Genomic DNA, 18,220 nt, shown 5'->3' with positions numbered 1-18,220 from the left:
CTAGATGTCACTGCCCCCTCTCAGTACAGACATGCGGCGGTATGCAGCAGCAGCAGCCGCCCGGTCACGGGGACTCCTGACAGGGACTCCTGCCGCTCCCCCCCCCCCCTCCCTCCCTGTATATTTCCGCCTATCCGGCGTTTCCAGAATTCATTCATCTCTGCCAGAGCTGCGGCTCGGTCTGCTCTGACAGCATCCTACCATCCATCCACTCGTCTGTCCACCAATCTGCCTCCATCCCTCCTAATCCAGCTGCGCGTCGTGTTCGGATCTCCATCTCAGAAGGTCAAACATCCCTTTCATCCACGGAGCCAACTTTTCCTCTTCGTTCCTCCCCTCCTGATCCGCGGGGATTATTTCTCCAGTCCGGTGAGTCTGTTATTTCTTGAAGGTGCATTATATGTGTGTGTGCACATTATATGTGCAGGTGTGTTATATGTGACCGCGCCGCATTATTGAGGTGTGGAGCAGAGCGGACCTGAGGCTTAACATTTTACCCGGAGGGGGAACCTTTAAGGAAGGTCATGGCATGTTCTCTGTGAGATCAAAGATTGTCTCAAAGCAAAACGGACTAAAGCCGTTTCTATGGCAAAGCTTAACATTCAATGATAAAATATGGAAAATAATCTCGCTAAAATAAAACTGACAGATGAAATGAACTGCATCGAGAGCAGAGAAAGAAACTGTTTCATAGTATAATTCAGATATGCAAACTAAATTGTGCAGTAAATCACATTTTCAGGCAAAAAGGTTGAGTCTATGTAAGGTTGCACTGGATTTTATTGTAGGGAATCAAAGTATCAGGGAGTCGGTATTCAAATTTTCCCATGCAATTATTTTTCTTGCACATTACAGTTATGGACTACAGTACCAGTAACTGAAATCAGAATGTACAAAAAAGTGAATTTTATTTAAATTATTGTCTACAAGTCTCTTTAGTTCCTTTCTGGGCTTCTGTTGCTCAGTTCAACTTGCTGTCATGCGTATTTTTCGTCTCCCACTTCAGGATCCAGGATGTACTAATTGGCATTCAAGAGCGTCCCCTAGTGTTGCATAACAGGCCAGACCTCAATAGGATTAGGAGCCACTGCACAGGTGTCTGTCTGCCAAACTCTGACCCGAGAAAGGATCTTGGTTCGGTCTCAGGAAAGATACAGATCGATTTGGACTGGGTTCAGTCTGAGCCTGTGACTCATGACGGCCAAAAAATAAATAAATAAAAGGAAGGGATGACAATAAGAACTTCAGTTCCTATGTCTGGTATGTAAAAAAACAATGTGCTAAAGGTATATAAATCATAATTATTACAACGTAACGCCTGGAATAATGAACTGTAGTCTCACTAGTTGTTTCCATTAAAATGAGTGATTTATATATTCTGATCATGGTGTTTGAAACACATTTTCGCTACTCTTGTTTTTCCATTAAACAGGAAATCCATTTAAAATCACATGTGAATAAGTTCGTTTACCCAAAAATGTCATCAAAAGGATGACGTTTTGCAGCAACAGGTGTAAGCATGAGATTTCTTTCAGCCTGAGGAGGCATCTGTGTCTTAATGTTTCTGTCGCTACTGTGGAGCAACGTGTGACACGATGTTTCCACCGCAGTTTTGCGAAATGCGTCAAACCTTTTTATTGAAAAACCTGAATTTAACCAAAGTTGGTGCATATTTCCACGAAGTACATTTATTTTTGTACTTTCAATTTGCACCATTTTATGGCCAATGAAGATGCAGCTAATAACTTAATTGCCACTCAGAAACAAAGTAGCTTTCACCAAGTCCACAACTTGAAAGCAAGTTGAAAAGGCAGAAGGTCAGGAGAAATCTCTAAGCAGTAGTTTGAAGACCATATAAACTGGCACCCCACCCAGGAATATAAAAAGCCCAATAAAGAACTGAGGCTGTAATTGACCTCAGTGAAACCTCAGATTTCTTCTGTTGTTTTGAGACAAACACCAATGCTAACTTAGAATAAACCCCAACTAATCTGATCAGTAGCTTTCAAGCATTCATTGTTTCGAATATGACACTTTTTTCCTTATATGAGCCAGTTGTTTAGTCAGGCTACTTGCTAAAATAGCAAGCTATCTGTTGGCTATTTAGCAAAGATGCAGCTTGAAACTTAGCAGATGTACTTTTAAAACGCTGTTCTCAAGCCACTCAGGTCTTTAGGCTCAATACTGAAATGTATTTATTTTTTCATTTTGCTCTTAATTCATTGTAACAGTATTTTGGCAGTTTTGAAACATTGCTTTCTGAAACAGGTGTACAGTATCGTACTGGTACATAGTATAATGATGCCAGTTTTAGACTCAGCAAACACAGAGACTGGTTCAGATTGGGATCAGCTGTGAGGTTCAGACTCTGTTTTAACTTGCAGTAAGTAGAAGGTTACTTCTTCCATTGAGAAAGCTACAAATTTCACAAAACAAACAACTCGGTTTAACCTTTCTAAGACGTAGGAAGCCTTTCTCCACTCACTTTCCTCCTGCTGCTCTGCGCTTCCCTGTGTGTATTTTGGTGACAGGCGTGTGGTTTGCCGTCTTTCTATAGTCGGTGGTGCAGGAGATCTCCTCCCATGGTTTGGAGCTCTCCGGTCTGTAATCTCTGAAAGCCACAGCACCACCACCCAGATTCATTTCTCAAAGTAAAACTGAGACAAACCCCAGCTGGGCACTCGGAGGTGGGGAAGGGGGGGAGAGAAAGAAAACATACACACATGACCTATTTGCCAATTTGGATGTGGAGCACAGTTCCATGTGGAGCAAAAACAGCAAACTTGCACATCCTGGATAAAACATTGTTTTTTATATCTATATTTCTGAAATCAACATTTTTCTCTCCAAAGGTTTTGAGAATATTTTTAGTCAAAGCCAGGATGACTACAGTGGATATTAAGATGATTTTATGACATAAAGTCTGACAAGAATTGAAATGCAATAGAATTAATCTATATTTTTTAAATAACTGAGTGATTGTCTTTAATTTTTTTAAATCAAATCTCGACATTCATGGGCTCCTCAAGATTGCCTTAAAATACCTTTATACTTTTCTTAATTTATCTGCTTTGAATGTGATTTTTATTTTTTAATAAAACACAACAACAAATCTTACCATATTACTGCACCAAGAACCACTGAAGGAAACGACATGAAACCTCTGAAAAAGACCCAGAGCGCAACTTTTGTTTTCACAAAATGTAAAGAAAAATGGAGTGGTGTCAGACTTTAACGATTGAAGGATTTCTCTTTGTTCTTCAGCAAAAGACCACGATCCATTTAACATGCCACTGAACCGCAGAGTTCCCTTCAACTGAGCCGACACCGATTGCTAAACCCATTGTTCTATTCACACATCCCCAGCTGAACCGGACTTTCTAGGCTAGTGTTCAGGTGAGCTTTAACCGAACGCAGGATCTGAGAAAATGAACTTGTGTCTATGTAGAACGGACCAAAGAGCGGCCAACAGAAACATCACTGCTTCATAATAACAGTGTTCTTAACTGCGATTGTCTCCGACATGTTAGATATAAACCTCTGGACCTTACTGATACAGATCCATTTACATGTTTTTTCTGCGTCGAGTTGATCAGTTTTTTGCTCCTCTTGCAGAATTTCATTCTAGTTCTTGCTCTAACTTTAGATACTATCACTCCCTCGTACTGCCGACATGAGGCAGGCTCTGCACCGGTGGCAACAGGATTCTTTAAGAGATGGGACCCTCTTCATCAGACCTGGATAAATCAAATTTAGCAATCGTTCACATTATTTGGACATATTCTCCAAGCAAGTTTTTATTCTTGCCGTCTCTGGAGATCTTTGACTCCCAGAGTTTTTGTTGCACTCCATTTTTTTGTGTTGCGTCGTGAGAAAAAGCAAACAAGTGTATTTGCGTGCTACGTCCTGTTAGCCCGATACCCAACACTTTTGGTTCTAGCATCCCAAATGTATTCTCCTGACTCCGTGAGCAGAGTTAAGTTCAACAAAGCCTGTCCTGGCGCGCCCGGCCCTGGCCTGGATGGAGCTGCGATAAAGTGGATAATGATCACCCTGTCTGACACGCAAAGGGTGGCAAACAAAAACACCACTGTTTCCAAAAAAAATGTTGCAGCAACGACGTCTTTTGTTTTGGCTCTACCTGACTTTAAACGTCTCATTTTTCTTCGCCCTTTTTTTTTCTTTTACATTTTATTCTTTTTAGCAGAATCTGGACTCGACAGCTAAATTAGGAAAATCCTGGTGTGACGTTAGCATCGGTCTCTCCTTTGACGAAGTACATGGAGGCCATAATGGAAAATGATGAGGAAGGAATGATGGAGTAGGGAGACGCCGCTTGTGCAGTTCCTCTTCTTTTCCTCAAAGGTGGTTCCCTGCTGCAGAGTCTTCATCTGGTTCGTTGCAGCCGGGTGAATTAGAGCTAAAGCAGAAACTGAACATAAGAGCAAAAATATAATCAGTTCTGTTTAAAAGTCATTAGAACACTGACCATTTGATGCAAAAGTTCTAAACCCTGTGTGGACAGGAATTCGTTTTCTCTACACTGTTTGTGTTTCAGAGGTTGGGAGAGAAGTCCTGCTGAGGTTTGCAGTGAAACAGGATATCAGGACTAAATATTAGCGTTGTTATGGTTACATTATTACTTTGCCATCATAAACCCAGTAGAGGAAGAGACATCCTTGCTGGCGTGTGAAAACTTAAGACATCATTAAATACAATTTTCAGTTCTTAATGAAAAACTTTCACATATTGATGTCTAATCTTTTTGTGCTAGGTTATTAATCTGCACATATACAAGAAATAATCTTGTCAGCAAAATGCATTTTCATGTTATGGAGAAGGTTAGGACACTTCTACTAGACTGTTCCTTGTACAGTGAAATAGCTGATTGCTAACTGGTCTTTTTTTTTTTAGCTCTGCTAATGCTGCAGCGCTACACCAACACAGTTTTTAGTGGAAGCTTTTACTAAAGCGCCAAGTCCAATTCAAATATCTGCCTATCTCAATATTGAGATTCAAGTAATATCAATAAACAATCAAAATTATGCCAAATGTCCATATATCTAAGTATGTAAAAAAAAAACAAAAAAAAAACAGACTTGCAGCATATTTTCAACCAATCCATATATGGAGTTCAGTGGATTGCTTGGTATGTCATAACCACATGCAGCTGCTTGTAGAGGTTCTCCTTATGTTTTCACATGGCTACAAATGACGGACAAGTGACACACCATAATCAAGGCATATGGAGGTTAATGCACTGTGTGTGTTTGTGAGGCAGGAGGGAAAAAAAACAAACTGGAAACTTGCCACTTCATAACTTCAGCCGGTTTGAAGAACAGATTTCTGGCAGCGACATTCACCAAACATATTTCAAAGGTTTTATTTTTCTGGGCAGAGATGCTGGAATTTGATTGAAGTTTGCTCTCATTAATTTACTGCATCTCATTGGGCCAAAACTATAATGAGTAAAAACACGGCTTTACTTTTCCCAAAAGCAATTGATGTCATGGGACTTTTATTAGTTGGGAAATTCTCTGCCTCCTGCCATCTTTTTTTGTGTGTCTTACTGTTGTACATGACAGCATGATTAGACTTTGACCTGCTCGCTTGTTGCTGCCTGGCGTTATAATTTGATTCAGAATGAATCCATAATTAATTATTTACGGCGGCTCCTGGTGGGCAGTGATCACTGGCTTTTCTGCTTTGGTAATGAACAACAAGCTGTTAACATTGTAGGCTACTTTTAATACTTTGTTTGAAATGTGTTGAAATAGACAACTTAAAAAAAGTATTTTTGCCCCTTTTTCAGTCTGGATGCACCAATGAGAAGCCTAAGATCTGAATCCTTCAGTTTTCTCCTCAATTGGCTCTAATTGCCTAAATATTGAAATATCTGGATTTTTTAAACTCATTTGTTAAAATGATCAAAACGAAGAACTCCCACTATGTTCAGTCTTAAACACACAGCAGGTTCGCTAATTCACTTTTTGAGTTTAATAAATAGATAAATGTTAGGTACATGTGAGTTAAAGCATAAATAAGGATAATGTCATTTTCCTTCATTTTCTGTTGAATTCAAAACGGCCACTGCTGTCATAAAACACACACAGCATGTTTTACCTCTGCCATGTTTTTCCTATATGTTGTCATGTTGAAAAACATGCTTGGTGGATCTAAACGTGACAAAACAAATGAAATTTTGTGGAACATCGAGTCCTTGAAGTGTGTGTCATTTTTTAAATTTGCTTCCGTTCCGAATAGTACATGTGTATTGGGATCAAGGCTGTGGAGTTCAGTGCTAATCAGTCCATTCTGTCTATTATTTTTCTTTTATAATTAATAATCAAGTAAATGAATGAAACATCATCGCCCTATAAGTGCACTCAAGTGGTTAGATAAATATTTGCTGAATTATTCAGAAATTAGTTCGAGTCATCGGTTTTGTGGAACAGTTAAAGATTTGCAGACATTTGCAGCAGGTATAGCAGCCTTGGAGCGGCCCTGTCCCCGGGGTTTACACAGCAATGTTACAGGACGTCTCCTCCGTACGTCAGAGACCACACCAGGCCTGGAAACAGCAGGGTCGCTCTTGGTTTGTGGTTTTTATGTCAGCGCCGTGTGTACTTAGCACTGACTAATGTGACTGCTCAAATGTTCTTCATAGAAACGCGCAGAGTATTGGCTTGTTTTGAAATGGAGCCGGCTTCGTTTTAACAGAGCGTCATTCTGCAAATGCTGCACTGATTTTATACATTTGAGACTTTTATCCAATTATTTGTGGAGTCTGAAACATTTTTATATGTAGTCTTCAACAAAACATAAAACGGGTGAAACATCAAGTGAGAATTTTCTAACATGATCTGTGATTTTGAATTATGTTTCATTTCTGAATTAGACCATGTTGTAAAGGTTGCTTTGATCTACAACTATTGAACCATTCTAGGTTTTATTGAGCCTCTGTTAGCAGAGAGACTCAGTTTGGTTGTTTGATCAGAAAACTGCCAACTGCATGTGCTCTAATCTATACCAGCAACACTTGGACTTGTCGTATTATCTGGGTGAAGTGACTTATCTGGAAGGCTCATTAGTTTTCCTTTGGAGTATCGATTTTTAATCAGACTGCCATCAGTGTTTGTTTTCTTGTAAAAAAAAGAAAAAAAACTGGAAAAGAAAACAGGAGAAAAACAGACGGGGTTGAGGAGAGAGGTTCTGATTTAATCATCTGGGGAGAAAACTTCACAGCAGCTTGTTTTCTCATCAAACAGACCGGTGCTTAGTTGTTTAAACAGACTGCTCTTGTGTTTTCCTTCTCAAAGGGCAATTTAAACTCCGTCAGCGTTTCTTCATATCATGAGGCTTGTGGCTTCTACCTCCGATCGTCGAGGAAAGACGCCGTTTCTCTGTGAAGCTCAATTTAAATCTTGCGACGTCGGCTTCACTTGTGCATTTTATGTGTTAAAGTGTCATCCAATAATACGAGAGGAAGTCTGTTAAAAAGAAAATGGATGAATAAACAGTTCCTTCAGTCTTTTATGATTCCACCATTGTGTAAATTCATGCAAATTTCCCATGAAAATAGTAAAAACATTGGGTTTAAGTCACACTGCCTCCCACCTGCAGGTGGCAGTATTTCTTACTTCTTCTATGCTGCTGCCTAGGCTTACTTGAGGTACAGTTATAATCCATGATCGGCATGGAAAGTAACAAAAATTTAGCTGTATAAGTTCTTTCAGGAATACAAATTTGCTTGTTTAAACTGTCCAAACTTTTAATCATCTTTCCCCCAAATGTCCTTGTAAATATTTCTATAGTAGCGCCACAAAATTAGGGATTTTTAAGACAACCCCCCCCCGCCACAAAAAAAAAAAAAACTCAAGCAATTGTAAAATCCTGCAGGGGCTGAATAAAGTTACATAATACTTGTTACTTAGAGAGAGTTTTATCAAACATACAGTTGTGATAATTGACTTTCAAGTGGGGAAGGCTTGGAGGAAAAATTAGGGAAAAACAAAAAAATATATATTTTTTGTTAGAACAACATAACCAATGTGTCCAGTGTTGCTTTATGGTGGATTAAAATAGAAGAATTACCTTAAAGTCTCTCCGTTTCACGCAGAGCCGTCGTGTGTGACGACTGAAATCTTTTATTACCTAAACGACTGAAGGTGATTTCACCCTAATTTTTGCCAAACTTCAGAATAAAAAGCAACAATCATCTCTTGGCTGGAAGCACAAAGGACAATCGGCCAATCAAATCCGTCTCCTAGAAACCGTTTTCTCCAAACGCTGCTGTATTCAGACGGCTCAAAGTTGGCTTGACTCATCAAGGATTTGTTCAATCACTGAAAAGTGAACAAAGCTCTCACTCACTTCACTCTTACTAATCAAATTACAGCGTCACATGCTGCCAAGGAACTAAAATTTAAGAATCACAATCAAATGTGACGGGGAAAAGTCAAATGAGGGTTTCATCCGTAATGGATCTGTTGGTTCTGTAATGGAGTCGTTCAAGCTGTCACTCTTCTCATTGACCTGTCTCCTCAGCTGCCGTTTCCTCCCGGCCCGATCAGAGGATGGTTGGCTGAACTCTGAGCTCACTGATCGGCCGGCTGAGCATTGCTGGTCGCAGCTGCTGTCATGGCCAAAAGCCCCGAGGTGAAGCTGGCTGTGTTCGGCAAGGCGGGGGTGGGCAAGTCAGGTAAGCCTGCATCATTTTGTTTTGCAGAATCTTCATAGTTCATTTTATTTGTTGTCTGTTGTTTGTTCTAGTTTGTCTTTTTGGCTGTTTAGAAACATCCAAGACACTGGACCATTGGAATGCCAGTGGATCTAATCAGATTACACATTTTTGTATAAAAATGTTATGCAAAAACCATCATACTGTATTCTAACTCTAGAGTATTGTACTCTCAGTACCCAGGACATTAAGTGCAACATGTTTGGAACTTCAAATTGGAGGTACATGCTGACATCTGTTTCTCTTCCAAGATCACCTACATAAATAAATAAAAGTTTTAGTCCACTCAACAGTTTGAGGGCTGATGGTTGCTTGTTAACTCATTATATATTTTCATCTGCCTCATCTTAATTACCAGTGTTGTTGTGCCTTTTCCATCAGCACATACCCCGTCCGTTTCTGTAGTCATTATTACAGTAGGTGGTTGTTTACCGTCCCTCTGTACATGCCTTCACTCCCACAGCTCATTTTCAGCTGCGTTCCTCCGTAAGCCGAGGCAGCGCAGCCTCCGCTGGCGCGCCGTACGTTTTCTCGGCTGTAACGCGGTCCGTATGTTTTCCTGGCAGCTGAAGAGACAGATTGCTCCTGCGTGGAAATCAGATGACAAAAAACATGCTTCTGGATTCCTTCCACCCCGGAGGAGGCCATTAAAATGTCAGAGGAGGTCAACTCCAGTGCAGTCCTCAAAAGCGTAATTACAGAGCAAGAGAGGCTGTAAAACATGGCCATCATAGCTAACGCTGTCAAACGTTGAGTTCTTCCAAGATTTTAAGTCGGAGCTTTTCTCCGCAATCAAAGCCTGATTGAGTCGAGTTCCTTCCCCAGAAAACCTGGGATAACTGACAGTGTCAGTTGGGATAACTGACAGGATAACCTGTCAGTTATCCCAACAACCTGCGTCTGCCTTAATGCATCACCGCATACAGACAGGAGACTCAGAGAAAGCAGGGAGGAAGTGGAAGGTGGTGATCCAGCTTCGCCCCTTGCTGTAGTAAACAGCCCATTTTCCTTCAAAAGGAACACCCAGAGGACGTTATTGAATTTGAAGTCCTGCTAAATCATTCTTAGCTCAGATCTAATTTCATAACTCAAACATCACAGAAAGAAGAAGAAAACACAACTGTCTGTTTTTGTTGGCTGATGAATCCCCTTCTTTTCTTCACCGGCCATTATCGCAGAGGGTTTCATGATCTCCCGGTTAGCCATCAAATGAAATGCAGGAAATGTATCAAATTCATCACATCTGCAGTCTGGCTGCACCAGAAATATCATGAAATATCTATCATGAAGCAAATTAGCCTCTGAGTCAAAATGTTTACAACTGTAATATATCTGCAAAACTAAATACCAGACTCAGTGTTTCCCCCAGTGCATTTTAAGTCTAGTCTTTACTTTCTCTTTAAGCGTCGTATCTTTGGTGTAACGGTTGAAAGTGCCATGGCGACATGTTAGGTCTTTACTTGAACACAAAGTTGTGTCTCTTCTTTTTAATCACCGTAACAGCTGCCTGTCTCTACCGGTCTACATGTTAACAACTTCACCAAATAAAGCACCATGTTGTGACTAAAGGATCAAAACACGATGGACGCTTACATTTTCCAAAGAGGGAGACAAAAGAGGTTGCACGTTCAGTCAGCTGACCGGCAAGAGCGCGTACCACCGGGCCGACGTCGCTGACGTTAGCAGAGCTGTGGCTAAGTGAGGCAGAGTGCTAGCTAGCCTGGATGTTAGCATATTGCTAGTGTCTCACACACGCTTAATGTGTGTTCTGGCACAGCTTTAGCTCTGTATCGGCACTTTTTTTTTTTTTTTTTTTACATTTTTTGTGCTTGCCCATTTTAAGGCTATAGTTGGTGTTGAAGTATGTTCAATTTCTTCCAATGTCGCATAACTACGTCATTATGCTTTTAACTTTTCTTTTAACTGTTAGCACTTTTTAACACAAAACGCAGAGGACAGCTGGTGGACTACCATAAAGAACCCAGTCCGCCAGGCTTAGCAGGCCTTCAGGGGGAAACCCTGCTACTGCTTAAGCTAATGCTATGAAACAAACACCAACGCTGTACGATACTTGATGTTCTGTTAAATAAAACTATTATTTGCAGAACACGCAGCTCTGCTGTTACCCAACTCTTCCCTTAGACTCCCTTTCCTCTATTTCACATAGAAATGTGGAACCCAGCAGTTTGAAAGCGGCACTTGATGCCACATGCAGCCCCAGTGATCTCTGCAACAACAAGCAGCTCTCCTGTAAACATAGACCTTTAATGGAAGCCTACAGATGCTAATGAATTTGTTTTGTCCTCGGTCTGCAAACATGTGGATTCAGGCGGTAAATTACTCTCCCTCTTTGTGAACAATGTAGCAGGGAGGAAAAACAAAGCTGATTTACATCTTGTTTTGCGTCTGCGATGGAGGGAGAGCGCCGGTCTCTAGATTTGCATTTGCTGCTGTGGGTCACGGATTCGACTGAAGATGCTTTTAGCGCCTCAGAGAACACAACACTAAAGGTAATTGCAATACTTTTGGAAATTTAACTGCCTGTGGGGAAAAAAGTACCACCATTAGTGTTAAACAGCCCTCATTAATGAGCCTTTTGTCATCGCACTGACCTCAGACAGCACTACCATGTGGCGCCAGTGGTTTCTTTTTTCACTTCTTGGAGATCATCCCTAATCATCGGCTTCATACCTGCAGGGTGTTTGGGTCTTGCTGGGGGTTTTCCAGGCCTGCTGGTTCTGCTCTGACCTGGACTCCTGCAGAGCTGCTCTGCTCTAATACAGAGCAGAGTGTATTAGCCCCAGTGTGGCTTCTGTTGGCACTTTACTGATTCTCACTTTATTGACTCAGCAGTGGAAAGTGAGCAGAGGAAATAAGAAACATTTAACCAATTAGGATCCTCCATCTTTGGCTTTGGTACATGCATGTAGAGTGCTGTGGAACTGTATTTTTGCCCCCTTACAGATTCCTTCGGCCTTTGCTTGTTTTTTCGTCAGACTTAAACGTCTTGCATTGTTAAACAAATTTTATTATCAGACAGCAAAGTTATAAAAAAGTTTTTTTTTTTTTTTTTTTAAAGGAGGGAAAAGCTGTAAATACCAACTTGTCCCAAGTGAGAATGTAATTAGCTCTCAACCGAAGAAATTAACTGGCAAACAATGTGTTTCCATCCATGTTTATGCACATTTTGAAGCTTCATATTAGAAGAGGTTAATGGAAATGGAAAGTTCCAAAATAACTTTTGCAATTTTGCAAAAATATAAAAAGTGTGTTTTTGGTGGTTCCAAACAAAAGTTAATGCACTAATCAGGAGATGGAAACACGATGAAAGCATATCCTGATGTGCAAACTTTCCCATCTCTTGTGGGTCTCTGTCTCACCAGAACTACCAAACTTGGGAAAATCCAATCCAGACCTCCATCTCAGAGTAGAGGACTCTCTGTATTTCTTGTGGTTCATGCTGGTTTGCAACCTCTACTTCCTGTTTATTATTATTATTTTAAAAGTTCGCTCAAAATTTGCATAACAATCATATGGAAGCGTAGCTACTGAGTCTTTCATTTTATATTTGAACTTAGACTAAAGTCAGAACCTTCATTTTGTTTTTCGAGTCAAATCTTAAGCTGCCAGTTGTAAACGTACGGCTGGACAATCTGTGTCAGGATTTTCTGGTAGAAAGAATTTTTGGTTTCATCAATTATGACAAGATATCCAGTTTTCTGAATGAGCAGAGCAACCCCAGATCCTAACACTGCTGTCCGTTTTATGCCAGATATCACGGGATACACACTGTCCAAAGACTTCCACTTTTCTCTCTTCAGTCCACTGAATATTTTCTCCAAAAGTCCTCTTGTGTCTGGCAAATGAGACTGCCTTCTGTTCTGTTTGGATACCATAAACACTGATGTTAAGGGTGCTGCATTCCCACCAGCCCTTTGAACGCACAACCAAACTCTGATACGGACCAAAGAAGCAAACTCTGTTCAACTTTGACTCAGTCAGTTTGACTACCATGCGGACCGGAGGCCGTTCCTGAAGTAGGAGGCGGACTATGTCTTCTTTCATATCCATTGCTGAATGTTTTTAGATTGAGATTTGATCCGTTGCTTTGTGCCACCTTTTAAGCGATCATGTTGTCAGACAGGTTCTGTTTAAGAGATTTCTTTGTCGTAATGGTCTGAAATAATCCAGTCTGGGTGAAACTGAAAGCAGCCTTGTGATTATCTTTGATATTCAAAATTATGTAATAATACCAACCATTTAAGTGAAAAGCATCAATCTGTTTGGAGGCAAATGTTCTCTGTGATTTAAAATTGTCCTGGCAGCATTTTACAGAACGCCCTGGAAGTTCTTTAAAAGCAAAACTACCAATGAAAAAATTCTCTTGCACGTTCTACTTCCACTCCTTCTTTCAATGGGTATGAAAGTGAAAAATAACAGAGCAATGCGACAACAAAAAGGAGAGCAACAACAATGGACTGAGCCAGCATGTGTCTGCCAGTGAAATACCATGTTTGCTTTCTCCGGCGTTAGCAGTGAACTGTGACTCAGCTGGATGTACAATGTAAACAGTAATTCAGAGGCCAGACAAGAGAAACAAAGCAGCAAAAACAAGTCGTGACACAAAACTATTGGGATATTTTAATCACCATTTTTATGTTCAAATTTGTTCAGAAAATACCCCAAGTAAGGTTCTGGTACTTGACCTACGTGCCTTAAATTGAAACAGAAGATTGTGTTTGAGTTGTTGCATGGCAGATCTGAAGCTGAGAGAGTCCACAGCCAAGCCAGTCCTCTCAGATCACCGTTTAAGGAATCTGACAGCTTCTGCTGTCCAGCAGACGAAGAGACGTCCCACCAGTGGTCTTCAGTGGGACTTCTCGCATGGCATCATCAAGAAATGAAAACTTTTACAGGCAGACTTCAGGCATGAACACCTGGGAATTCAGCCAGTTTTTGAGATCCATGTTGGGGTCGGTGTTGGCAAAGTTAGATTTTGTCTCCGGAATCACATGTTCTAAGGGTAGCGTTGGGGTGTTGTCCATAATGGCGAGGTTTCAATTCGACGTCAAAGGAATTTAATTCCTTCAGTACTTTCTTACTTTGTTTCTCTCCATCCTCCCCCACTGTCCTTTCTCCTGCTTGCTGATCTGCCGCCTGCAGCTTCCCTTTCTCCTCAGAAAGGAACACAGTGTCTCCAACGTTCATGTTTCTTGTTTAAACTTTTCTGAGGCCGCGTGTCCGACCCAGACCTCCTTCATCTTTCTGTTCACCTGACACACACACACACACACACACACACACACACGCACACACACACACACACACACACACACACAGATGACTAAAACTGGGTTCTGCCAGATATAGGATGTTCACCCTGAACTGAAGGCTAACCAAGGTTTCTTGCTCTGACTCAGTCCACTTAGCCGGTCTTCCCCTGACACGTTGTGTAAGGTGTGTGTCCGTTAATGGAAGAGATTGCATCACAAGCAGGCGGCCAGGTGTTTGTGCTGCTTTCACCTTCTGAACTATTATTAGGATCCACTTCTGGCTCTCCTCAACTACATTTTATTTATACTTTATTGTCCATTATTCATTCATTCCCTCTGAAGGCTGCCTGTTCCTGGCCGGTGTGTGAATCATCAGTTATTTTCTGTTCTCCTTCTAAAAATCTAATAATAGGAACATCATCACAGCTTTTGAAATTTCAGAATAGTACTCTCAGGTATGATGTTTTTTGGACATAAAAAGCATTTTAAGAACCTGACCAATATACAAACTCTCTGAGCAACCCGTTTACCCTGCTCACCTGTGGCGGCGCTGCGTTAAGAACCACCAATGGAAACATTTTTGGTCCACATCAGAGTTTGAGTGTGCTTTCTCACCTCCGCAAAGGAAGAACCCAAGTCTAGAGAGATTTGCAGGAAAGGGAATGTTTAATAAATGATAAACAAAGAAAACTTACAAACTGCAGGAAGGCTAGGAATGGGAAATTGGCAGAACACCAAAAATAGATGGACGAACCAGCGAGGACTAATACAACCTGGAGGACTTAAATACTGAGTTAGAGGTGGAAGTGACAAAGTGACCAGAAGAGCTAATCATAGGAGAGTAGATGCAGCTGGGGAAGGGAGCAGGTGGAGGCGAATAGGGGGAAGGAGAAGCAGCTGTGAAGAGGAGCAGAATGGGAGGGTGAGGGTGAGGTGAACAGGGGGAAGAAACCTGAACCTGATACAAAAACTTTAAACGCTAAAAATCAGTAAACAAAGAAATGTAAAACCAATCAGAACGGAACATAAACGAAAGTAAAAGTCCAAACACTTACAGCTCATAACTGGTTCTCCTAGGTCCTGCCTCTTCTGTTTCATTTATAACTGTACAGGTTTTCTTACCTTGTATTTCAGCTGCAATTTTTTCTTTTTTACTTTGGTTTTTATTATTTTTGCTTACTTTACTTTCATTTGGGGTAACACTGAAATTACACCACTTTGACCATAAAGGATTATTCTATTATATTCAGCACAGGGCTCTGGTCGGTTTGCTCCACTGGACATTTCATGAACCTTATAAAATGACAAACCGTCTTGCCCAGCATTCATATCCACAGTCTGTAAAGGTTTTGCAGTGATCTGCAGTTGGAAACGACGCCACCTTCACTCATATCAGCTCCTTTGTCTCTGAGCTGCTGGCTGTCCAGAGGACGCCACCTCCGTCTGTAATCAGAGAAAAGATCGCTCACTAAGGTGTGGTTTCAACATTTCAGCCCTAATCTAACCCCGCCTTTATGAGTGGCTCTGTGGTGCTTTTGTTGGAGGCCAAATTAAAGGGATGAAAAGGTTGTTTAGCTCCTCACGCCCTTCCTGCTGAAACCCCAAGAGTGACAGCTTTTGTCCTTTTGCATATCCAGAGACGGGATCCAGAAAGCCTCCGCGGTGTTCTGTTTTAGGAAGCCGCAGGGCCCCGAGGAGAATTAGTGCAACCCCAGCTTGTCTGTGTGAGTTTATGAGCTCACCCAAACCAAACCTGGGGGAGGAGGGGGGGGTTTATCTGACCTTTACTGTCATTCAAAATGAACTCGATATGTACCGTTGTGTTTACACAAAGGCATTTCAGCCTTCAAAGTGCGTCCAAACAAAAGCTTTTAAAAGGTGAGGTATTGTGTTTGTCGGCTCTTTGTTACCATTGATGGGATATCTCAATCTCCTAAAAGCACACAAAAAAGTAGAGATGCGTTTTTCTTTACTTAGTATTTAGAAACCTTTCTGGTTTCTGCTATATTTGACATTTCAGCAGCTAAGACTTTGAAAATATCTTCTGTGTCATCAGAATGTATGTTTTGTCCCACTTTTCAAAAGAAAATGGCTTGAAGTTAAAAAAAAGAATCATCCATCTTATTGTTATCAATGCACAATTATCATATGATTGTACTAAAAGGTAAATTAGATGTGAGAAAAAAGCCACCAAAACTTTACTAAATCATGTTCATAACCAGCTATCTATAATATCATGTATGAAGTTAGGAAAAAAAAAAAGCAAAGCTGGTCCTCAATGAGGTTTTGCACTGATTTCACCCCCCGTCTCATTAGAGGAAATTGTGTCTCCAGCCCACTAACGAGTTTAGAGGCAGGAGAAGAAAGTGATGACTCATGCTCTGATAATCAGCCAGCTGTAATTGGAACTGGAGGCCGACGGAGATGATGAGATTTGTTCAGTTACTGGTTCAGTGTTTTGGAAATTATCCATCTTACTTTAATCTGCTGCATTGTTATCCCTTTAATGTCGTCTTGGTGTTAGGGGGAAATAAAATTTAAATGGGTACAATATCATTGAAGACAACAAAGCAACTATTTATGTCAATTAACACTGTCATTCTAATGTATGCTTACTTAATATACATATAAAAATGCCAAAGTGACAGTGATTCCTAAATTTAACAAATACTGAGTAAGTATTTATCTCTTTACTTGCTCAGTAAAAGCACATTAAAGTGATGAACACTAGCAAATTTACATATATCTTATACAAACATAGTTAAACCGAATATCCCCACCAGGTTCAGAGTCGATGTCACTGGAACTTTTATTAAAGTTCTGGAGTTTTGGAGGGAAACTGGAAATTAGACGAAGCTAATAAAAAAAAGACAAGTTTCCTAAATAACAGAGGAAACATATAAGCTGCTCAGCCATAAAAACAATTTCAAAACCAGATATCAAGAAGACACAAAACTAGTTTTTCTTAGAAGATATAATATCAACACCTGTTGCAAAGAATAAACCTGTTAGAACCGATGTTCGCAAATATTGTCCTTGCACAGTCATGGTTCAGATTTTGTCTGCTTCTCTTTTGTCCAGTTGGTTTCTAGCTAAGCAGAATGTACTGAGGATCAGAACGGCATTATTGAAAGAACGCACCTAACAGGGTTGCTGACTGTTTGTGTTCTGAGAGATGTTGTTTTCCTTCGTCACGTATCTGATTCCAGGCCAGAGTTTGACCATAAATCCTCCTGATCCCCAGCTGACACAGAGTGAACTATTTGTCCTCGTCTGGCCCAGACGGCAACACCATTAATCGTGGGAGATGACATGTTTACTGTTGCCCTGTGTGTTATTGTTACACGGCTCACATTGGACTTCCCACATCCGTTGTTCAAGAGTAGGGTTCCTTAGAGGGAAAACGGGGCTGAAAGCACGCTGATTGGTGAGCTGCGATCTGATGTGGAATGGTAATGAAAGATGTATGGCTTGATTTCTATCTATGTCTGGTAGTAAAAATAGGTTGGATTTTTTCCTGCTCTTGCTCCACAGACTCCCACTCACCCCAATGGCAGATATACATGCTTGTCCTTATCGAGAAAAGGGCCTTATGTCTATCAGGCAGGTCTAGCGGGGCTCCATGCTTGTGGTTTGGGATTGAGATGTCCCCCTGGGAGGGAGTGGTGGTGACAGGAATTCTGGGAAAGGTCTGGGATTGGGAATCATGGTCTGACCCACTGTTGAGGAAGTGGTGATTTTGTTGCTTTTGTGATTAAACTATCCCAGCAATCAACAGTCGAGTTGAGTCTGTTTAATGTTCAGAAAGTTCAGTCTGCTATTTCCTTCAGAGCCGAAGCACAACAAGGATACGGTGCTGCATCGTTTCTGATCTCTTTTCATATTGCTCTGCCTGCTCCAGTTTTTCTGTTCCTGTTAATAAATTCACACATCACGCTCATCCCGAGCTGCAGCCTGCAAACTTACACCTCATGATATCCTTAGTGAGCAATTATCCTTGAAGCTCACCAAAGCTGTCACCATGACTATAAGCTCTCGTAATGTTTCCTTTAGCAGCTGATTGGATTTTCTGAAAAGCCTTAAATCAATAACTAGAGCAAAGAAAATGTGATCTATAATCCTGCTGTCGATACGTCTGATAAGAAGCGGAGCGGATATTGATTAGAGGAGACGGCTCCATACATTAATTCTCATCCCTCGGTCTCCT

General features: G+C 40.9%; 1 protein-coding gene across 1 annotated transcript in view; it reads left to right on the top strand.

Annotated features, from left to right (window-relative positions):
* The first annotated feature begins 148 nt into the window (after positions 1–148).
* rerg (RAS-like, estrogen-regulated, growth inhibitor) overlaps positions 149–18,220 on the top strand; it is a 37,646-nt gene continuing 19,574 nt past the window's right edge. The window contains exons 1-2 of the mRNA XM_015004039.2: positions 149–369; positions 8,548–8,701. Of these exons, the coding sequence (XP_014859525.1) occupies positions 8,641–8,701 (61 nt within the window). The 5' untranslated portion in view covers positions 149–369; positions 8,548–8,640. The remainder of the gene's footprint in view (positions 370–8,547; positions 8,702–18,220) is intronic.

The sequence above is a fragment of the Poecilia mexicana genome, unplaced genomic scaffold (assembly GCF_051168715.1).
Source record: "Poecilia mexicana isolate PSO_F unplaced genomic scaffold, ASM5116871v1 scaffold_23, whole genome shotgun sequence".
Classification (NCBI taxonomy): domain Eukaryota; kingdom Metazoa; phylum Chordata; class Actinopteri; order Cyprinodontiformes; family Poeciliidae; genus Poecilia; species Poecilia mexicana.
This window is presented reverse-complemented; position numbering and strand designations above follow the sequence as displayed.